At 46.4% G+C, this 21,671-nt stretch overlaps 2 protein-coding genes across 3 annotated transcripts in view; one reads left to right on the forward strand and one right to left on the reverse strand.

Annotated features, from left to right (window-relative positions):
* The window catches only part of LOC120948091 (calmodulin), a 100,805-nt gene extending 80,512 nt beyond the window's left edge, over positions 1–20,293 (reverse strand). Inside the window, exon 1 of the mRNA XM_049606486.1 lies at positions 20,284–20,293. The gene's annotated coding sequence lies outside the window, so the exon portion shown is untranslated. The remainder of the gene's footprint in view (positions 1–20,283) is intronic.
* LOC120953311 (chymotrypsin-1-like) lies at positions 17,400–19,621 on the forward strand. 2 transcript variants are annotated; one of them, XM_040373120.2, is made up of 4 exons: positions 17,400–18,354; positions 18,458–18,571; positions 18,667–19,241; positions 19,312–19,621. In XM_040373120.2, exons 2-4 carry the CDS (start codon positions 18,505–18,507, stop codon positions 19,504–19,506), a joined length of 837 nt encoding a protein of 278 aa, XP_040229054.2. In that variant the 5' UTR covers positions 17,400–18,354; positions 18,458–18,504; the 3' UTR covers positions 19,507–19,621. The 2 variants fall into 2 exon arrangements, with proteins under 2 accessions (XP_040229054.2, XP_049462444.1); XM_049606487.1 differs by having other exon boundaries at positions 17,400–18,571.
* Positions 20,294–21,671: the final 1,378 nt, after the last annotated feature.

Genomic DNA, 21,671 nt, shown 5'->3' on the forward strand with positions numbered 1-21,671 from the left:
CCTTACCGTTTCTTGTGCTGTCTTTCTTTTAGTCCTTCCGGAACCGGACGTGTAATGCAGGGGGCAGCCAGTGAGCAGTACCAACCGGTGCAGTACCGAACGGACTGGCCGAAAACTGGCCGGCTGCCAATAAACAAGTTTTTCAAGCTTTCCATCAATTCACATTCGATGACCTTTGAGGTCAATGCTTTAAAGGTCTTCGGTGCTTTGGGTGCTGCGCTAAAGGACGGCGGCATCTTGAAACAGTGCCCAAACAATCGAAGGGGATGTGCACATGTAGAACTAGTTTTGGCTGATGTGCTGCGTTTCTTTGCGCATGTTCTTGGGAAGGTTCCTGGGACAAGGATTTCGGTGTGTGATGTTTTTCCTGCAGTGTCCCTTTTTTGCAGTCCGGGGAAGCATCAGGGGAAGCTAACAAAAAAGCCAAATCCTATCAAGCGTAAAGGTCAGCAACAGTCGATTAATTGACCCCGTTGTCGCTCAGCTTCGCGATCTGGAATTTTCCACCGAGCCTTGGAAAAAGGATGGCGCAGATATGACGTTGCGTGGTGGCCGCTGGGAGAGGATTTTGCTGATCAATTATTCCACCATGAATCAAATGGCGGTGAGTGCAATGAGGTGGGTGGGTGGGACCCTTTTTATGTCCAGAGTGGAAAAGATTGATGATTGGTCAAGAAGAGCGTGAGGTGGAATAGGAATAATCCTTACAACGGATTATGTCCTCCATCCAGTGCAATTGAACGCGGGGGAGGAAAATGCAGCATCGTCTCGGAAACCACAGAAAAGCGAATGGAAATGAGGGAGGAAAGCCAATCTTTTAATTAACTTTGCACATCCCGCCAGCTTTAGGCTTTGGGCCTTGTTGCAAAATCAATCCCGCAAAACCCGTCCACACGATTTCGATTGATCCGTAAATCCTTGCAAACAGTTCAGTTCTTCCTTCTTCACCATTGAGCCATTCAGCATCATCTAGCAGCTGAACGCAGCAGTCAGCAAATAGTGCGCATCGCACAACACTGCAAGTCGTTGGCAGTTGTGCAGAAGGGCCGTTAGGGAAGGCCCTCACTTGTGGCCCCATAATTTAGGCCAGCTGGTGTACCCCTACCCCACAAAATGCTTGCCAATGGGTGGGCTAAGCAAAAGGCGGCCAGGAACCATTCGGCGCGGGCCATAAAACGAAGTATTATCAGTGAGAAACGGGGTTTAATTTTTACTGCAAGACAGTCGCCCGTTGTGGTGGAGTGTTTTTCGCGGGCTGATGTCGAATTTTTCCTCCTCTTTTTGCTATGCAAAACTGAAATGATAAGCTTGAAGGGGGGAATGAGGTATACCCTTTTTTCTTCCCGGGCGCAAGACGCGACCACATTCGAACTAATAAAAGCAAGCAATAAATGCAACATGAAACAGAAATTAAAAACAGACATTAAAGTGTTGGAACGGAGGAAATTCACGCCGCGCGTACTCGCTGTTCTCAACCCCAAAACCCTTCTTTTCTCTCTCTCTCTCTCTCTCTCTCTCTCTCTCTTTCTCTCTCTCTCTCTCTCTTTCTCTCTCTCTCTCTTTATGTCTTAGAAAAATGCCAAGGATTGGGTTAACAAATGTCTTATTAGTCATTAATTAGTCTTACCTCGCGCGCGCGCTCGCCTTGTATCGTCCACGCAGTCGAGTCGAGGTCGAGTTGCAATCTTAATCAGCACGCGGTTCCTTCCATTTGTCCCATCAGATCTTGGGCGAGGGCGAATATCAAATTCCTGCTGAACCGCGACACAACCACTGCGCAAAAATCGGGAGAGAGAGAGAGAGAGAGAGAGAGAGAGGGGGAAAACAGTCAATAAATGGTGACAGCTTTGAAATATTGTGTGCACCTTCCGTTTTTTCCGCAAAAAAGGGAGCCAGAAGAAGGTACACTGGTGGACATAAAAATAGGAAAAAAAATTTGGATGTGGAATAAAGGATGTACAAGTTCTACCGTGGCCTGCGTTGAGTCCTGACCTCAACCCGATTGAAAATCTGTGGTCAACTCGCAAGCATCAGCTAAAGAACCAGCCTGCACGTTCAGCCGATGATCTATGGAGACGCTGCAAGGCTATGTGGAAACGCATACCCAGAAGCGAATGCCGTAAGCTCATCGGCGATATGGCCAAACGCTGTCAGGAAGTGATAGCGATTAACGGTCACCACATTGATCGTTAGAATGTGTTTTCGCTCTGTGGAACACCGCAACACCTCCTCCCAACAACCACTTAAACAGTCCTTTTCAGGGCTACCAAATATTTCTGACAAGAACTATGTCTTTCGGTCACAGAAAAAAGTTCCTATTTTTATGTCCACCAGTGTACCTACAGCATTCGGCTGTGCGGAAATAAAGGGGTTGATTTGTCTAGGAGGGTTTTCCGCGGTGTTTGTGGTTGAAATGATTGCCTCAAAGTCGGAATTGAACGGAGAGAGAGAGAGAAGGCGCGACGTTTGGTTGGTAAATGGTGCGTTTCGTCGTGTCATTATTATCCAATGTACTGTACACATTATTGAGCATTAATTACGGTTTGCTCAAAAAGGGGAACAATTGCCGCATTTTGCAGTAGGAAAAGGGTACAAATGATACAAGAAGATAGTGATTATTTCTAAGCAATTTTATTATTATTAAAAATTACTTTAAAATAATCCCTTCTAGCAGCAGTCATCAGCTGCTGTACCTTGCACACAATACACACGGTAATAGAAATGTTCCCCAATCATATCACATCCAATTAACAATCTACCTTCACTGCAACGCACCGGCAATAAACTAACGTCAAATGCATGTGCTTTCTTCGCACGACAAACTTACGATCGTCTGGCGTAACATTCGCGCATTCACTCTCCGCCATTGCTCCATGTTTGCCCCGGTTCCACACGGCCGCTAAGATCGCAGTTTCCTGACCATCATCGTCAGGAATGTATGCAACCAAGGACCGGACAATGGCGTATCCACGACTGCAGGACTGCGGATTGAACCCAGAGAACCCAACCGAAAACGCTCTTACATAAACCAATCCAATCCGCGCACAAAAGCGCACCCGGGGACAACCCGTTCAAATCGGGGGACCTACTCACATACTCACACACACACGTGCAACATAAATTAATGGGTACGGTAATTTATAATGAAAATGTTTGAATTTCAATTCGTCTTTGTTAATCTTGGAAATTATTTATTTAATTTTGTTACAACCCCGCCTCGATGCTCGATCCGGGCATCGCGATCGCTTCGATAAACCGTATACGTGTGTGTGTGAGACGATATCATTCCGTTCGCGGCCGTAAAGCCATTCACCCCGTTTCTTGCCCGAGCCTATGCGTGTGCTTTATGCGGGAACGATTTGATGTAAATTATTTCAATTCGGCTCGGGCAAGGAACACGGTCCACGGTCGCGGTACGGGCGGAGGCGGCGGGATTATGCTTATGATGGTGTGTTTGGCTTCTCGCCCTTACCCAAGCCAACCGAGCCAGCAAGCAGAGCCAGCAGTATGAGAAAATGCTGGTTCTGCCAGCGTCTTCCGATGCGCCAACGAAGCGAATGAAATGTAAACATACGACCGACCGTGTGGGATGGAACAAGAGGGTTGACAAATTTATAGACTTGTGTGATGGAGGAGGGGGGATGGGGGACTCCATACCACCGAGTATGTAATGACAATGATACTACACAAACCAGCAAACGATGCGTTGTGTTGTTGTACAAATCGCGAGCGATTTGTCTGACGAATGTATTGCTTTTCATTGTGATAAACTCCCACGGGGGGAATAGTACCGTGTATCGTTGTTCGGTGGTAAAGCATTTAGATGAGATTTTAGCGCAAGAACGTCGCAAGAACAGGCGTGGGGGGGGGGGGGGGGCAAATGGGATGAAAAATAGGTACCGGAACGTATGGAGGTTTGTTGGTAAAATGGAAGCTATTTGAAGTAATTTCAACTAATATTGAGTAAAAGGAGAGTACGTACGTTACAGTCGTTGCAATTTTGACTCTAACTCAATTTTTGAATGTGAGTCAACCGCTTTATTTACAAAATTTTACGTAATTTGTGAAGCTGTGTGTTCTGAAATGGTTGAAATAATTTTAAGTAGTTAATCATTTTATTGATAGCATTTAAAATAAAACATTTTTTTGCCAATTTTGGAAGTTTTAATTGAGTGAAAAAAATTTGCATGTATTTTCAGCTGTAAGCAAAAGCTGTAGAATTTCTTAAATTTCAAAATTTTTCTCAAGATACAATCAATTTACACAGTTTTTGTATTTTTTTATGAGATGTGGAATAACAATTGTTAAAAATCTGCTTAAATACCTTGTAAAATTGTCATGATTCCTACAAGAGTCAAAAATTGGTGACTTGCAGACAAAAATAGGTGCGTTAGAGTCAAAAATAGATGCTTTAGAGCCAAAATTAGGTGGCAACGACTGTAAAATCAAATTGAAATTCACTGCTACATTCAGTCTCAGATTCGATGGTGTAAGTGAGAAGCTGGAATAGTGTGTATTTTGATGGTTGCTAAGATACGGGTTCAATTCTCATTCCACGAAAGGGGTTTTTTAGGGGTGCATTTGATCATAAGCGAAGTCATAACTGCAAATTATTTTCCCAGATTTTCAATAAATCGATTTAAAATTCTTTAAATATTATTTATTTATCTCAAAAAGACGCACACTTCAATGACTAAAAAAGCCCTTCAAACCGAGAAAGAAAGCCTTTCGCCCTTTCATTGTTTATGGCTTTGAAGTCAGGCTAGATATCAAGCCGCGGCAGTGAAAATCATCACCCACCGCTAAAAGCTATTTCTCCCAGCAGGACATTAAGGAGCGAAACAATACAAACCACAACCACCTTGCATATTTTTGTTTCCCCAAGGTGGTCGGCTTGACGGCTTTGCGCCACAAAAGCGCAGCCACGAAAGCGCAACAAAGTAAAACATAAAACGCGCCAACAGGGGGGCCAGCTAGAACACGAGCCACCTCACCTAGCTGCCGGGTGTGCGAAGGTGTTGTTTGGCAGTGGTCTCTTTAAATTTAAGTGTGCAGACCTTATAAATTATTCATGCCCTCGGTCTTCGTCCGTATCATTTCACCGGCCCCGGGGCCCAGTTTGGCACCTCGTCATCGTCGTGTCATCGCCGCCGCCCAAACCTTTTTTGCGGACGGCGAGAAGTGTATCGTTGTCATATTCGGTTCATAACAGTTGCGGCGGTTTTTTTGTGTGTGTTGGTTTTGATTTCTTTCGTTTGTTTTTACTGCTGCCCTTGGACAAACCGACAACAGCCACTGGACACTGACAAAGTCGTGGAAGACACTCCCCAACCAAGCGCGCGCGCGCGGGGAGAAGATATTCAATTTGCGGGAAATGTAAATTAGATTTGGGACACCTTGTGGCTCGTCGGTCCGGGGGCCAATCCGAAACTGGGACGACCACCGGTTACCCGGGCATCAGTGCATAATTTAAGCCATTTCTTGCCGGGCCAGATTCTGCAGTAGCAGCGGTAGAATCTGTTGCGAGACCAACCGGTAGCAGCCGTAGAGCTGTAGTGTAATACGTACGGCTTGTGGGAAGAAGGATTCCCTTCCTGTCTTTGCATAGGTCTTTGCATGCACATCCTTCCTTCCTGCAATCTCCGAATCTCAGTGTTAATATTTGACTTGTCCTGTGGTGAAAAGGATAAGGACTTTTCCCACAGGGGCCCGCTTGACCGGAAAGAAAGCCTTTTTCCCTGGCGTTTCGACGATCGATAGTCGATGGTGTTACATCTTCGTGGGGTTCCTTTTCAAATATTGACCCACAGCATTGTTCGGGCTTTGGTGCTGGCTGCAGTACGCTGGCCTGTACGGCCTGGACTGCAGAAAATTCAATTGCGAAATACCACACCACACCATCATCAATCAAATGCAAATCAAACACGATCCTACTCGTAGGCGATGCAGTTGGGCGGTTTTGGGCATTTGTACGGGCCAGTTTTGGGTATCTTCCAAGGAGGAACCATCACCACCACCACCATCACCCGGGACACCTCTCCGGAGACTCCTTTCGAAGTGAAAGTGATAACAAAGGATGAACGGTTGGTTGGGTTCACGGGACATTTGCTGAAAGGAAGAGTTCGTTCCTTCGTTCCTCCCCGTTTGTTTGACTGGAAGCTAATTTGGCAAATTGCTTTCATTTCAACGGTGATTGATGGAACTGTTGGTGTCATTGGTGGACAACACGTAGCTTTTGGATGCGTTTTCGATTAAAATGATTTGAAATTCCCTTCCCACTGGCTAGTGGGCTGCTGTGCTGTTGGTCAAGGTGTTCCAGGTGCATTGTGCGTCTGATGGTAGCACAGCATTGTAAAAGCAATGGGACCTTTCCAAAATATAGGAATTTATGCAATGTTCTCCTCCCTCCCTGCATTAAAAGGCACGTCCTACTTGGCGTTCTACTTGATACGATTAATCAATAGGCGAAGTGTGAAGGGAACGCTTCCCCGGGAAGACAAATGTAAAACAAATGTCTTATCATGAATATGCACAGCCCAAACGTCCCCTCCACACACACACACACACACACAGGCCAGTTTGTCTGCAAACAATAAGCAGCAGTCGATCCAATAATATTGTTCCTCTTTTTTACGTCCCTTTCATCCCACTTTGTGATGGAAACAAAAAAAATCAGACAAAATTGATCGAAAATCAAACCAGACGCGTTTGTGTGGCAAATAAATAAAACACTTTGCTAACACAGAAACGAGACCGCCGTCAAATTGATTCCTTACTGCTATGGAGAAGGAGAAGGGAGGATCATCCTGCCCTACGTCAGCCCCACGAAAATGGAGGGAGAGAGTATTTGATTGACCCCTTGTCCACGCCCGCTCTTACGCAGCCCTTCGAATGCAATAAAATATGATCCGATGAAGTGTCACTTAACCATGGGCCAGCATATCCTTACCGAGGGGCCACCGGGAGAGAGAGAGTGCCGTCGATGGTCACATTTATTTTATTGGCCAACAAGTACGGGGAGGTGTCAAATATATGTGTGAGTGTTTTTTGTGTATGTGGTGCAATTTTTTGTGGTGCCAGGAGTTTTGTTTTGCACGTCACCATCAATATCCGAAAGTGATCCGACAGAGAAAACACGAACGCAACTGTTGGCTTTATGAACTTTTCGCTCCGATTGCAGAAACAGGACATTTAGATGGAGTGGGGGGAGGGGGGGGCTAGGGAAGGGTAGTATATACGGTGGCATACCCTAAAGTGTGACCATTGCCATCAAGCTGATGGTGTCCAAATGGCATCGGGGAGTGTTTTTTCCACTCTTTACGCCCTGCATTGCACTTAAGGATATCGAATTTCTTCAAACGCGCGCTAAAGGTCCTGTACGGTCATTCGTGGCAGAAGCAGTGGCAGTGGCTCTGGCAAGAAGTGCATACACCGGGCAGGAGGCATACAAATGTTACCAAACCTTTTAGAATTGCAAAAAAACAATGCCGACAACGACCTAAACCTCATTCGAGTAGGAACGGTACTGCTTGCGATTCCGTGTTTCCGTGAGGAGGTGTCGTATCACATCGTATCTGTCTTTTTGGTTGCTTTTTTGAACTGTCCTTCCATGGGTCGGGAAACGTGGTTGAATGTTTTCTGCAAATGTCTTGAAATAGAAGTGAGTGTTTAGGTAAGAGAGAGAGAAACGATTAGAATTTCAAATAGGATCTATTTTTATGTCCACCAATGGGCAATGGTTCAGAGTTATAGTTGCACTTTATACGAAAATAACGTTCGTACCGTATTATTTCTCCATCTCGGTGGAAGTTCATCTACCATTGTTACGTTTAAGAGCACCACACCGTTCTAAGCATAAACTTTAAACACAAATTTAGCTTTAGCTTCAAAATATTCTTTTATCCATTCATTCAAATCCAGAACTGGATTATACGCTTTTAACTCCAAGGTAGATTTAAAGGGATTGTCCTATCCAGCTACCGCAAAAAATTAGGACAGGACCATCAAAACAACCAGAAACCACAAAAAGCCACCCTTTTCTTTTGCTTCCTCTTGTGCCTCAAACACACACACACACACACACACACGCACAAATTGTAGGAAAAAATATCAAAAGAAATTAAGGCACAAATCAAATCAAATTGGGCGTACGGTCGTGAAATGATATCGAGCCGTTGTGTGGCGGGGTACTTTAAAGGACAACTTTGTTGGGATTAAGCGGATACCGAGCGAGGGTGGTACACTACACGGTTGGTTGGCATTTTTGGCCTGCATTTTTTGTTGTTGTTCTTCGACCTTCCTTCCTTTGCGTTCCTAACCGGAACGGATGGACGTGCCCGAAAGGAGCAACGTCAGCCAGCCAGGGGGCAACGTCCTAAAAAAGTCATTAGAAGCGTGATTGTTCAACCTTCAACCGGGTGGGTTGAAGGCCAATGGGGAGTGGAAAAAGGTTTCTCTGTTTGACATTTGCAAAGAAAATTGAATTTTGAATCCACTTTTATCCTTTTTTAAAAGGAAGAAAACTGTAGCGTTGACTATAAAAAATGAATGCAAAAATTTACAATTTTCGACGAAAATGCGCCTCACTCTGCGCCTTCCCAAACGGTCACCTTTTGATGCAGTAATTAAGATAGTGAAGTAGCCAGTGCTGGCAAGAAATTAGGAACCTCATAATTGAAACATAATTCACTGACTGTCGCACCAGAAAATGACTTTTTTTCTCTCTCCTCCCATTTTCCCCCGCTGGGTGACAAACGAAAGTGGAACTAATTACACACGCGATAAGCAACGCCAGCATCAGCGCAACAGCAGGCGCAGCAGCAGCAGCAGTGTTGCCAAACCCGCATCTCGTACACGAAACATCGCCGCTACCACGCTACCACGTGCGTACGATGATGGATCGTAACGGCTAAATCGTAGCAGGCGCCTCGAGGCGCCGAACGCAGCCTAGCCTCCCAGAGCAGCTCTCCCCCGGGAATGTAACGCGCTGATAAAAAGAGTCAAATTAAATTAAAAAATAATAACACACTTGTCTTTCACTTGCGGCCACGCTTGCCACACAGTTCGTTTACTCTCATTTTCGTTGGTGGCGTTTTTTTTGTGTGTGCGTTTTCCTTGTGCTGTGGTTTACTCATCTAACTGCTTTGTCTTTAAGATTTATCGCGCAAAGAAAAGTGCGTACGGCGGCAAACAAAGCGCAGGAAAGTAGCAAAAAGAAAAAAAAAACTCCCGCTCCAACGATGCAGGGGTAATCATTAATTTCCACCGAAAATTAGCATATTAATCATAAATCCGGGCTGGTGCGGGAAGACGGGCAGCATCAACCTGGGAAAGGCGAGCCTGTTCGGAAGCAGACGATAGCAATTATCATTTAGCGTATGGCCACGACCCACGGGTTTTGTGTTTTTCTTTTCATGAAACCGCAAAAGAAAAGACATTTTCCTTCACACTCTGTGTTTGTGGTCTGCAATAATTGATATTTTTCCAAGTGTCTGTTTGGCGGAAAATTACACACCATCACGTGGTGCGGTCATTGTGCGGTGCCGTAACCGACGTGGAAACAACATCATAATTAATTTATTCATGATTTGCTGACACTTTTTCTTATTGGCTGGTGTGTCTGCTCCGGTGAACCAGTGTCTTAATTTTCTTTTCTTTACACAAACAAACCCACACACATACACACACACACTTTCTCGCGGATGCTCGTAAGAAGCGATAAATCCTTAAAATATGCGTCTTCCCGCTGCCCGCAGGCGTGTGAATTGCAGATTATTATTGACGATGCCATAACTCACAAAACACGCGACGGTCCGCGTGTGTCTGCTTCCTTCTGGGTTCGATGAAGTTGACAATTCATTAACTCGGTTTTGCGTACCGGCCTGCCCCCGGAGGGTCAGAAAGGTACTGTTTTTTTTTCTTTCCTTCTTGCCACATTCATTTTCAACCCGCTATTAACCTGCTTTTAACATACAGCGATGTTTCGATTTGCTTTTGCTCCGAGGGACTCCCAACCCGTTCGGAAGGGGGCTTGCTCGGCAAAGGCAAAGGCTTTGGCTTCAGGAACAAAGCAAAGTAAAAAAAAACCAATCCGGAACGTCCCCGTAGGCCACTGTTGACTGATTCATTGCTTTCTAATATGCGCGGGGAGGCAATCGACCCGAACCCGTCGAGATTCACCTTACACATATGCGGAGGAAACCCTTTTCCTATGCTTGGGGGGGGGGGGGAGAACACAGAAAGCAGGCATAATAAAACGGTGGTTGTGGCTAAGCCCCATCGGCGTACGCAAATAATAAATAAATCTAATTGATGTAGCATTATTTGTTCCAAAGTGTGCGATTTGCGGGTAAACCGATGGTGTGCCGAGGAGGATTCGGAGGAAACGCCCCGGAAACCCTTTTTCCCTGCGCTTCAGCACGGCATGGAACAGAACAAAAGGGGGCCCCCTTTTTCTTAATCTTTTCCTTTGACCGAAGAAGCGGGCGTGGAATGAATTATGGCTGTCATAATACTTCCTTCTCAAGCTCGCGCGCGCCTTTTACCTTCATGCCCCCATGTGCACCGCGTATGTGTGTGTTTCGCGAACGGGGAAGGAACAAAGTTTCCGTACTCGAATCTCAGCAGTATCATCATCATCATGCTTCCCGGGTTTTGCCTTCCCGTACCGCACTAATGAAGTATGAAATTATTCAATTGAAAATTAGTCTTCGACCGCTTCGTGTTGCCCGACCGGCTTGATGCGCAAAATCGCATCCGAGGGGCGTTTGGGCGAAACCCTCCACCCACCCATGTGCGCGTACACACAAACACACACGCGTACAGACTGGGTGGATCCGTGGTCTTATATCAAATCGTTATTTATGTGAGAGACTGCAGCGAAGCGATAAAACACATTCGTCGTCATCGTTTTCCGGGAGTGAAGACAGGCCTGGGAATTTCATAATTTCCGTTCGAAAAAGAGCAAAGAGAGAAAGAAAGAGAGTAAGAGGAAGAGAGAGAGAGAGCGAGAGAGAGATAGGGCACCATGAGGCTGCATATGATTTTAAGAAATAATTAAACGAATGCGTGGGGAAAAGGTAGAAAGGTGGCGCAAAAACTTAACGCAATGTATCTACAAGCGTATCGAGTGTCAAAGGAAGCACGCGTTCGCGTTTTGTGTGTAGTGAAAATGTTACAAACGGTCGAAACAAAACAACACTCAACAACACGCACTTTTTGGGAAAAATCTCATCAATTCACAGCGATCAAAGAAAGAGAGAGTGTCGAGGCGTGTGATGTGCTTAGGTGTTTTCGGTGCATGAAGGCAACCATCAAGGCGAGGTATTAATTATCACCACTGCACCATGCGGTGCTGCCGGTATCCATGGCAAATCTTCAAGGATACGAACGCGGCGTCATCCTGCCTGCCTGTCTGTCTGTCTGTGTGCTAGTGCGCGTCAACAATTAGCGCGAGCAGAAGTAACGGGCCACGCCACGTTGCGGTGTTTTGTGGATTGAATATTCATTAATTTTATTTCATTTCCCGATGTCCGGGAGCGCAGGCTTTGAGGCTTTGTAACATTTATCTGTCAACCGGCGGAAGTTTTTGAGCGGCGGCAGCGAACCCGCTGCCCCGATGATCGGTGCCGTGGCACTAATTAATGGCACTTCGTTTATGGCATAATAATCAGTACGGGTGAGGGAGGGTGATGTTGTTCCGCTTGAAGAGCTGTTGTAAGATAAAACTTCAGAGTGCAAGAATAATCTTTCAACTGATTTTGTTTTGTTTTGCGGTATTAAGATGGAATTGATTTGGAAACAACAAGCATAAGTTGAAGACTTGCTCGTTCCTTGGCACACCACAAGGAACAACAGCAAGAAGGAGGAGGTAATTCAATCAGTTGGTTTGTTGCTTAAACATTATAAAACCTTAATGAAAACACAAGCAGTGTCATTACCGGGGCTAGCAGGCAGGCGCAGGCGATTTAAAACCCCGGATAAGGCGTCCTTTCCTTCGACGAACAAACAAACGAAACTAACCACCGTTGTCATCCGTTTGCCAAAAGGATAAATAATGTACTCCGAGGCGAACTTTTTCATGATTTATATGGTACGATAGGATCCGCACCCATCACTCGGACATCCTTTGGATGGCTGGGTCGCCCTGGAAAATAGAAAAACTCCGCACACAAACGAAAAACGGTGATTAGCAAAACGGCTTGTTTTATATCGGCAAGCCACACCAACCGACCCTGGGATGTGTGTGCGGGTTTCGGTCCGTGTGTTGATACGATACCAGTTAAAGGGCATACAATTTATTACACCTTTCGAATACTTTCTGTCCATCCCTCTGCACAATGCGTACAACCGTATCAATAAGTTTCCTCCAACACAGCTCGAATGCGAGAAAATCACTAATAATTACCCTCACATGCACAGCAACCAGTATCATCAAATGCACATTCCTTGCGGGGCTGCGGGAATTTCAAAGAAGAGAGGACTAAGGATGGGAAATATTCACACAAATTAATAACCCTAAAAACCACCCTCCTCCTCCTCGCCGGACACTCCTCATCCTTCTCCGAGGCTTCAGGGAACACACACACAAAAGACAATCGAGCACACCCGAGTGGACGGGACACGACACTCGCAGGGCGGGAAGGATGTTTCGTTTTTCTCCTCTTTGGCTCGCTGGCAAACAGGGGGAAGAACTTTTCAAATACCTTCCTTCAACCGACCCAAAATGCTAAAGTCACCACCGAAACACATGCATTACGATGATTGTCCGAAAATGGGACTTGGCCAGTGGCCGGTATGTTCTGTAAGCAAAAGACACACAGCCGCATACCTTTTCTCGTCTTCGGTGGAACGGGGACCCATAAAGGACATTTACGGCTCCGTGGATCGGGGGCAAGGACGATGCTAAGACAGACGTCGACGTCGTTTTCTAAGGAACGGAACGGTCAGTAACGAGGTACTTTTGGTGTGTCGGGCTGCCCCTAACGCTTCGTTCTCGGGGAAGACACAGAAAGCGGTAAAATGTGCCGGTAAACCGGGGTGTATGATAATGTTTGGCATTTGCAAGCGACTGGGCAACGGGAAGCACAGAATGGATTGAAGAAAATATTTTCCTACGGAGTAAAGTTTAAAATTACTGGTCATTTATTATAATGCTCCATTCGGAAATGGATTCTCATCGGGACGAAGTAGCGTTGCACGCTGCTAAGGCGATGCGAGAGAGAAAGAAAGCACGTTGTTCAGTGTTTGTCGTTGACTTATTGACATTAAGGAAAAGTTATGCGTTTAAAGAAAGAGAGTGGAAAAACGGTTCGTTCTGTTCTGGTTAAACAATTTCCCAGCAAGCATAAAGGCAAAAAGGGTTGCACATATGGAATTTCTTCAATTCAAACCAGTTTTTTTGGAAAGCTAAATCAATAGGAAAATTTATGGTTTGCTTTAGAAAAACGTAAAAATGCGCCAAAATATCCTGACTTTATGATTCGGTTCATATGTTTGTAGATTTTTTGGTCTTTTTCCAAGCGAACCAATTGCATTCCTTTTCCATGTGTCAATGACGGCATCTTTGATGAGCGGCGGCCGGCTACGTAAACCTTTTGCACCGCATTGCACCATTTGCGCAGTTGATTTGCGCTTTTACGCGCGACACTACCTTTGTGCGGGAAAGTTTGCACGCAGATGCACACACAGCCTACCTTTTGCTTGGCGATAGGCAGGTCAATGAGCAAAGGCTCACAACTGAAGAGACGTCTATCGGTCGAAACTCAATACAAACTCAATGCAGAAGCAGCATAATGGAGTTTATGATTATGTTTTTTTGCTTGTCCAGATCAAAGACGACATCGACACCGAGCGTCTCCAAATGCTGTCAATCAAAGAATTGATATTTTTTAATTAGATTTCACTTTTCTCCGGTGACTACTCCACACACACACACACACACACACACACATGCTAGCTAGTATTCAACCAGGGCCATAAAACCAACCCGGTATGGCACACCCGGGGCCCTTTTGTATGACTTTTGAAAGCGGCCGGGTTTTTTTTTTCAATTCCATCATTTCCTCTTTGCATCAATAATGGACCAAACCATCCCGGAGAAGACTGGAAAAAAAGAACGAAACCATACCGTAACTGTTCCGGAACTGCCAGGCGGCCTAAAATACGGAAATAGGAGCTGATAGTGATCAAGGAATACGGAGCTGTCACTTTTGGGGTGTTTTTTGTTATTTTTTTTCTTGGTTCTCTGACTCTCTACCTTCTTCTCTACCTTGCCCGGCGTCAGGATCGAAGTTTCCGTTTGGCAGTTTGTTTGTTTGTTCCACCGTTTGGGTCGTTTCGCTTGGAGGACTTTTGGGCGGTGTTTTTGTGCCGCTTTTTTGTTCCTTTCTTCGAGGATATAAAAATGAGAGAACCAGAGAGTTTTTTTTACGTAAAAAAGAACACGCAACTGGTGAGGATCGGCTGCTGCACTGTTGATCTTTGTGAGGATCGCGCGCGCGCGTGCGCTCGTGCCAATGGGCAGATTATTGTTCTGCAGCAGCTTTCGGGCTTGGTTTGGGCTTTTTTGTTGCCGTTTTAGGCCGCAAGCAGACTGCTGTGGAAGGAGGAATACGATACGATACGAGCATGATACTGTTTGCTAAGGACGGATGCTCTTTTTTGCTTAATTTTAAGTGTGTTGAACGCGCGGAGTTTTCAATCACCATAAACCTCCTTTTTGTGTTACTTTGTTTGTTATTTTGGAGAGAAAAGTCATCCACGATTATGTGTGCTTAAGAATGTAAATAGACAACCAGATTAACTGGCACTACTTTGGACTATTGGAACTACCGTCAAGTTCATTAGAAATGGATGTAAACGGACGATTTTAAAACAAAACCAATTAACTTCAATTGCACACAAACACAAAACGTGCAGTGAATCAATAACAACCAACCGCTCAAAGATAATTAGATAGGATTTAAAATTTCAATTGCTGCACTGCAATTAGCGTGAAATCATCATTCCATTATACAAACAATTACCTATCGCACACGATTAAGCACCCATATATTGCTACAAAATCCACTGGAAAAGCCACACAATTACGCTCCAATTACCACACTGTGGCATGATGATATTGATAATACATTAGAAAAGCTGATAAGCCATCGATAAAGAGAGAGAGAGAGGGAGAGAGGGAGAGACACACGCACACACAGGAAATGAAACACTAGCTGTAGGACATGCAATTCGAGTTTTCCGCTCAACTGGTGCACTATTTCCCAATTAGTCGTTATGATTTGTTTGCTGTCGAACCCTCCACTGGCACCGGACGGACGCGGAAGTGCACCAATTGTTCAATTCTACGTGTCACCAACGGATGACCATCGGGATTGCAACACGTTCGGTTATTATTTTCCGATACACCGCACCGGGTGGTCTATAATTTCCAATAATCATCAAATTCACGCAATGCTAACAGTAAGCTAGGTCCTACGCTGCGGGGTTGACTGTTTACTACGGACATTGGTGGTGTAGTTTAGACATTGACGGCTCTGACATGTGTACTGTGTTGTAAGTGGATACCGGTCATCGATCACTGCTGCCCTCACTGCAATCACGCCACAAGCACATTGACCACTTCCGGTGCTTCTCGGACAACCGGGAAGGTACTAACTACCCACTGACTGACTCGTTACATTCGATACATGACGTTTGCGTGCGGCAGAGAAACAATCATGCCCTTTTCATTCATTGGCTTACCCGGGGAAATGAATGCATTCCTAGCTATTCCTCTGTGCCTCTCAATAAGGTTTCTAGGGTTGTCATGAAAAGTCAAAATAATAATGCAAAGAGCGGCCTGCTGATGCACTCTCTCTCTCTCGTCCGGGGCTGCGCTCCCAGTGGGACACCTTTGAGAAATCCGAACGCAACCGGGATTGATGTCCGGGATGTTGAAGTTGATTTCTTTTGTCTTTCAACGCTCGACAGCGAACCTCCTCAGTTCTTGCGGCGCTCCGGGACGATGCATTGAAGCATGTGTTCCTCCTGCTCGGCCTCGGCTCAAACGATGGTTCACCGCAGAATTGACCAACAGAGCAGCTCCCGGGGTAACCGTAAAAACCCCTCGCAGTGGATGTTACTCGGGATGCTCGTTATTGAAGTCATAATTTAAACCAGCATCACCCGCTTGAGCACCCTTCCTGAGCTTCCTGCCCACACAAACACACACACACACACATACACCCGCAAAAACACAAAAGCGGAAACTCCCGCAGGCGACGAAGTGTATAGGTTTCAAATATCCGTTTTGTTCCTTTCTTGCGAGCCACGTATCCCTTTTGCTGTGTATTCCTTTCCCCCCTCTAATCGACCGGGTCTCGAACTCGGGTGCGTAGGCGAGTCGTTCCCTTCGAGGACCTTGACCAGCAGTTTGGTTGAACGGAAAATACGGAGGGAAAACAAACACGAGCTGGAAGTGGTGGCAGTAGTCAGCAGTCAATGCATAACGATGAAAAGGGTTCCCCGGTGAGCATTCGGGGACGGGGCAGTGAAAATGGGATGAAAACATATTTTCAAGTACTACTGGGCGGTCATAATGAAAATGACATTCAAAAATGGTCAAACGTGAATATTAATTGTGAAGCGAATGGGTGGTTCTTGCAATTCTGCATTGGAGTTAGCAATCGGTAAATGGATATTAAGCGCAACGGGACGTCGTAGACGAATGTAGACATACGGCTTCGCACAAAAGCGATTGATCCATGCTAAGCTGTGCTAATTAAACGCAAGGTAAGTGATTTGCTTTTTTATGCAAAAAAAAGTGATTAAACAATCGATTTAACACAAGTGAAATGACTAAAAGCATGAAATAATTAGTATCGCGATCGAGCGAATGAATGCAGCTGTTCTCGGTGAACCTAGAAACAGGTTCTCGCGTGCAATCGGTGTAGAAACACTTTGCTAATTAAATTATGACCACATTTCTACAAAACAATACCACAATTGAGGGACAGATACGTCGAAACGGGCAAACTAAGCAAACCGGCACCACCATCAACACTTATTAACGCGGAAAAAATGGGAAAAAACGATACACACAACTATCGTGAACCAATGTTTTTACGGTTTTATTCCCGCAACGCATGAAATAAATTCTAACTCACCCCGCAAGCAGCAAATTGCATTTCACCACAACATTCCGCACACACACTCTGGCCACACACAGTGGTGCAATGCACTAATTAACGCCAAGCGGAGCCCGCAAAGCAAAGCCACGAGAATGGCACAACATCGCGCATTTTCGATCACTTTCGACGAGTAATTAATGGTAGACATTGAAATAAATAACTCCCGCACTTCAAGGTGGCCACTGTGAGGTGGTTCGGTTTGGTAGCCGCTTGTTACTACACACATTCCACCGATAACGCAAGGCGAATGCAATTTGTTGAAATGAAGAAAAAACGGGGGACAGAGTTGCATCGTGCGGCTTGTGCTTATGGATGATAGGGCAGTGGTGGCGGCAGTAAGAGCCAGTGTCCCTCATTTGCATATCGTCGCAATTGTGGGCAGACATCCGCGGGACACACCGAGCAGGGTGCACCAATTCAAACCCCATGCGATGACGCCCGCGACGCGTTGATGATGACGCACTGATGAATCGGTCCGATCCGTGTGTGTGTGAGTGTGTTACCCATGACCTTCCGGGCACTTGTCGAATTCTAGGCCATCCGATAGTCTGCAGCTCGTGTGGTAAACGCTAAGCCGTCTGCACCACGAATCGCAAGCCGTACACGTGCTGCAAATCGATCACGTGCCAATACGATCCGACCCGTATACATTCCAATTCAAATGCGGAAGAACCACACACACACACACACACACACTCACCATCCCGGAAGACATCTCATACCGGAAGATGAGATGATGATCCACCCCCAGTACACCGAAGTGTACGCCCAGGTTCGGGGTTCTATTCTGTGCCTCAACCACCCCGCAACCAGGTGTGACAATTGGAACAAATTAAAAGCAAATGTACAATTAAAATTTCAACGCCTACTACCAGTACAACCAGTAGCGGTGGTATTGTACGGTGGTTTCCCGCGCCTAATCGGAACATTGGCAGTAGGCCATAAATTCAAGGAGAGACCGCCGTGTGGAGTAGCTGTGACCGGGAAAACTGGGGACCCGATGGGGACTGCTATCGTTCGCTCGCTTGCAGTGCCGTTTTTTGTTTTCGGTTGATAGTGAACCCACCCCACGCTGGCTGCATTCCATTTTCAGGTGCTGTGTATCGTAAAACAATATAAATATAATTAAACGTGACACTCACTCAGTATACTCGTCATTGCGTTCGTGTCGATCGGATCGGTAGGTTGAGAGGAGGACAGTCGGTTCGCCTGTTGGTGCGATTCCCTTTTGTTTGGACCGGCAAACGCCAGTGCTTCATTTCTTCTCTTCGTTCCATCTTTAGCAGTGTGTGCGGCCCTTAAACGGAGAACGAACAGTAAAGCTCTCGGTATGATTTCGCTCAGCTGTATCGGTGCGTGGATTGTCCTACTTACGGTCGGATGTTCCGTAACGCAGGGTAAGCATTACGTTGGGTTTTGGGGCGGTTCATTTCCTGTTCCGATTTCGTCCACCAAGTAACGTTTGATGCCTTCCCTCGTTCCAACGCTGCAGCCGATGACTCGAAGATCGTCGGTGGCACGACCGCTAACGAGCGCATCCCGTACCAGATCTCGCTCCAGGTGCTGGTCAGCTCGTTCTTTGGCTTTGGGCCGAAGCGCTGGATGCACAACTGTGGCGGCTCGATCGTGAACGAGTACTACGTGGTAACGGCCGCCCACTGTCTGGACGGGATGGACATTAACCGGATGTCGATCGTGGCCGGTACGAACGATCTGCGGAACGACAGTTCGAAGGGTACGCGCTACTTCCTCGAGTCGTACATGATCCATCCGGACTACATCGAGCTGAACCGGAGCGACATCGGCGTGATGCGCGTGAAGGAGGCGTTCACGTTCAACGAGAACGTGCAGCCGATCCGCTACTCGTCCGACTTTGTCGGGGGTGGTGTGACGTGCCTGCTGACCGGGTGGGGCTACACCATGCCGATCCGTGTCGGATCGACGCCCAAGGACCTGCAGGAGGCGGAACTGACGACGATCACGAACGACCAGTGCCGGGAGCGCGGCATGCCCGTTAACCCGACCGAGATCTGTACCTTTACCCGCGTTGGGCAGGGTGCTTGCGGGGTAGGTGGATTGTGGGGAGATAGGGAAATGTGTTTGGATGTGTGTTTCTAACGCTCTTGCATACTTTTAGGGTGATTCCGGTGGTCCGCTGGTGTGCAACAATCAGCTGTCCGGCGTCGTTTCGTACGGTACGCGGTACTGTGGTATCGGTGTGCCGGATGTCTACACGCGCGTGTCGGAGTTTGACTCGTGGATTCAGGAAAATACGCAAACCAGCGGTTCTTCCAGCGATACGCCACCGGCTGGAGAGTCGCAACCTGCCTGAAGTGGCTCACAGATTTCCAATCCCTTCGTCCAGGAGTGAAGATCTCAAATCATGCACCCTACTACCCAGCAAACAAATAAAGAAAATGTAATATAATATTTCAATTTAAAAAACCACACGTCATCCGTCCTCCAAACGCGTTAGCGCCTCAGGCCCCGCTTCAAAATTCGAAACCAACCGCAGCGCGATTCCATTACGCGGCAGCAGTGTGCGTAATTAGCTCGTATAAGAGTTAACACAATTTGTAGCCCCGATCGATTCACCCTCTCTCTCTCTGCCCCTTGTCCGGAGACTGCAAACAATGGTGACTGCAATCGGAGACATCGCGACAAAGAGAAAACGGGGTTCGCGCCCGGAAAGTGATGATCGTTGACGGTATGTTTCCATTTTGCGTATACGCGAACCATCCGCCGCGTTCGTGCGTGTATCCTAGCAACACCTTCAACCCTCTTCCTCAATGGTTGGAATTAGACATACGCCTGCGGGGTTTCATATTTTCTGAACATCTTTTTTTACACACTATTCCACCATTACCACCACCACCACTATTAAACAATGGAAAAAAAACCCGGGGGCAGCGGTGAATTGAAACAAATGTACGTGATTGTGTGGAAGTACGGAGAATCCAATCACCCCGGAGCGAAACTAAATGAGAAGAGCTAACTTTTGCACTCATTAACGTCGGCCCCGTGTACGGCCCCGTGGAAAACGGTGTAACCTACCGAAAAATATCCTTCCATTCACCCTTCAGTGCAGGACCCCTTTCCTTCAAGAGACTCTGTGGTTGTATGGTGGCAGAAGAAGCTGCATGAAACGAGAGGAACCAAGCGACCGAGGGATGCTAGGGGTTAGGCGAGTTGTCTAACTTCCGTCCCGTCCCGTATAGAACTTCTTGCAGACGGGAGTGACCTCTTCTGAGATGCAGACACACACAACCCCGGTTAATGATGATCTTGGCAGACCCCGGGTGTGTGATGTCGCAAAACCCCTGGGCACCAAAGATCAAGATGCTGGTGAAGCGGGGTCGGTTTAGGGATGGCACACACCAACAACAACAACAACAACAACAAAAAAGCCATCATCTCGGATGCCTCCGGGACTCGGTGGCTGTGGTGGAAAATATTAAAAAAGGGGAAGAAACCCCTTCCCGGGGTAGCGGAAGCGATGCGAAATGAGATGAAAATACGGTCCATCCAGTGAGCAGAGTGCTGCTGGAGTGCAGCAGCAGCAGCAGCAGCAATGTTACAGATGTCAAAGTGCTGTCAGTTCGTGACCGGGATGCTCGGGGCATGCAGCACGCCGCTCGGGATGCTGCCCTCTGCTGATGTGGAACCTGATTTCCGTATCCAAGTATGCAAACAAAAACTCCTTTCTTGTGCGTGCGTGCGCTGCGTACGAACGTGAGCGTGAGGTTTGAGGTTTTTCCTCTTCCCGACACGCGACACAAGGCCTTTTTTGATTGAATGGGGCCTGGGCCCGCGCACGCCATTGAAGTGGAGATAACAAAAAAAGGTTGACAGCAGCACAATGAGCAACAACATCCCACTCCGGTTGGTGGAAGTGTGTGTGTGTGTGTGTGTGTATTTTGGGTTAAATTGAAAAAAAGCAGGTTGAATTTTGAAGAGCAAAATGAAGGAAAAGAATGAGGTAATCCGGTGCGAAGAGTGGTGCAAATTTTGTTTTGCAAAGGAAGATATCAGTTGATAGGGGGGAAAGGATTGATTTTAATCGACCGGAAGGGAAGGTGAAGAGGTAAATTACTTTTTTTTTGCATAGAAGGACCAGTCTTTTGAGCGATTTTAAATCATACATTCGTATGTAATCATACCGTTCAAAAAAAGTCATCTAACGTCAGTTATACAATTTTTAGGGCAACCAAATCGTACATTTAAATCTGGTTTTGCTTGCTCTCACCACCAAAAAACCGTTGAATAAGGTTTCTTATTAAATTAATCCATTTTCTTGTAGACAACACACGGCGTTAAACAATTCCTTCGTCAGCTAGCAAGCACTCCCTTATCAAACGCCACTGCCACTTTTCTTGTGGTCATCCCTCTTTTTCCCCCATTTTTCCTCCCAAAAAGAAGCGTTGAAAACTTTCTCACAAACCGTTTGGCTATTTAATTTAAAATATTATGATCGATCGCTTTCGCCAGCGTCATTCA

This window comes from Anopheles coluzzii, chromosome 2 (assembly GCF_943734685.1).
Source record: "Anopheles coluzzii chromosome 2, AcolN3, whole genome shotgun sequence".
In the NCBI taxonomy this organism is placed as follows: domain Eukaryota; kingdom Metazoa; phylum Arthropoda; class Insecta; order Diptera; family Culicidae; genus Anopheles; species Anopheles coluzzii.

Excerpts from the sequence above, each read along its gene's own strand:
- LOC120953311 (XM_049606487.1), top strand. The coding sequence starts at position 18,505 with ATGATTTCGCTCAGCTGTATCGGTGCGTGGATTGTCCTACTTACGGTC. Across the intron at positions 18,572-18,666 it reads CGGATGTTCCGTAACGCAGG|CCGATGACTCGAAGATCGTC; the intron begins GTAAGCATTACG and ends CCAACGCTGCAG. Across the intron at positions 19,242-19,311 it reads TTGGGCAGGGTGCTTGCGGG|GGTGATTCCGGTGGTCCGCT; the intron begins GTAGGTGGATTG and ends GCATACTTTTAG.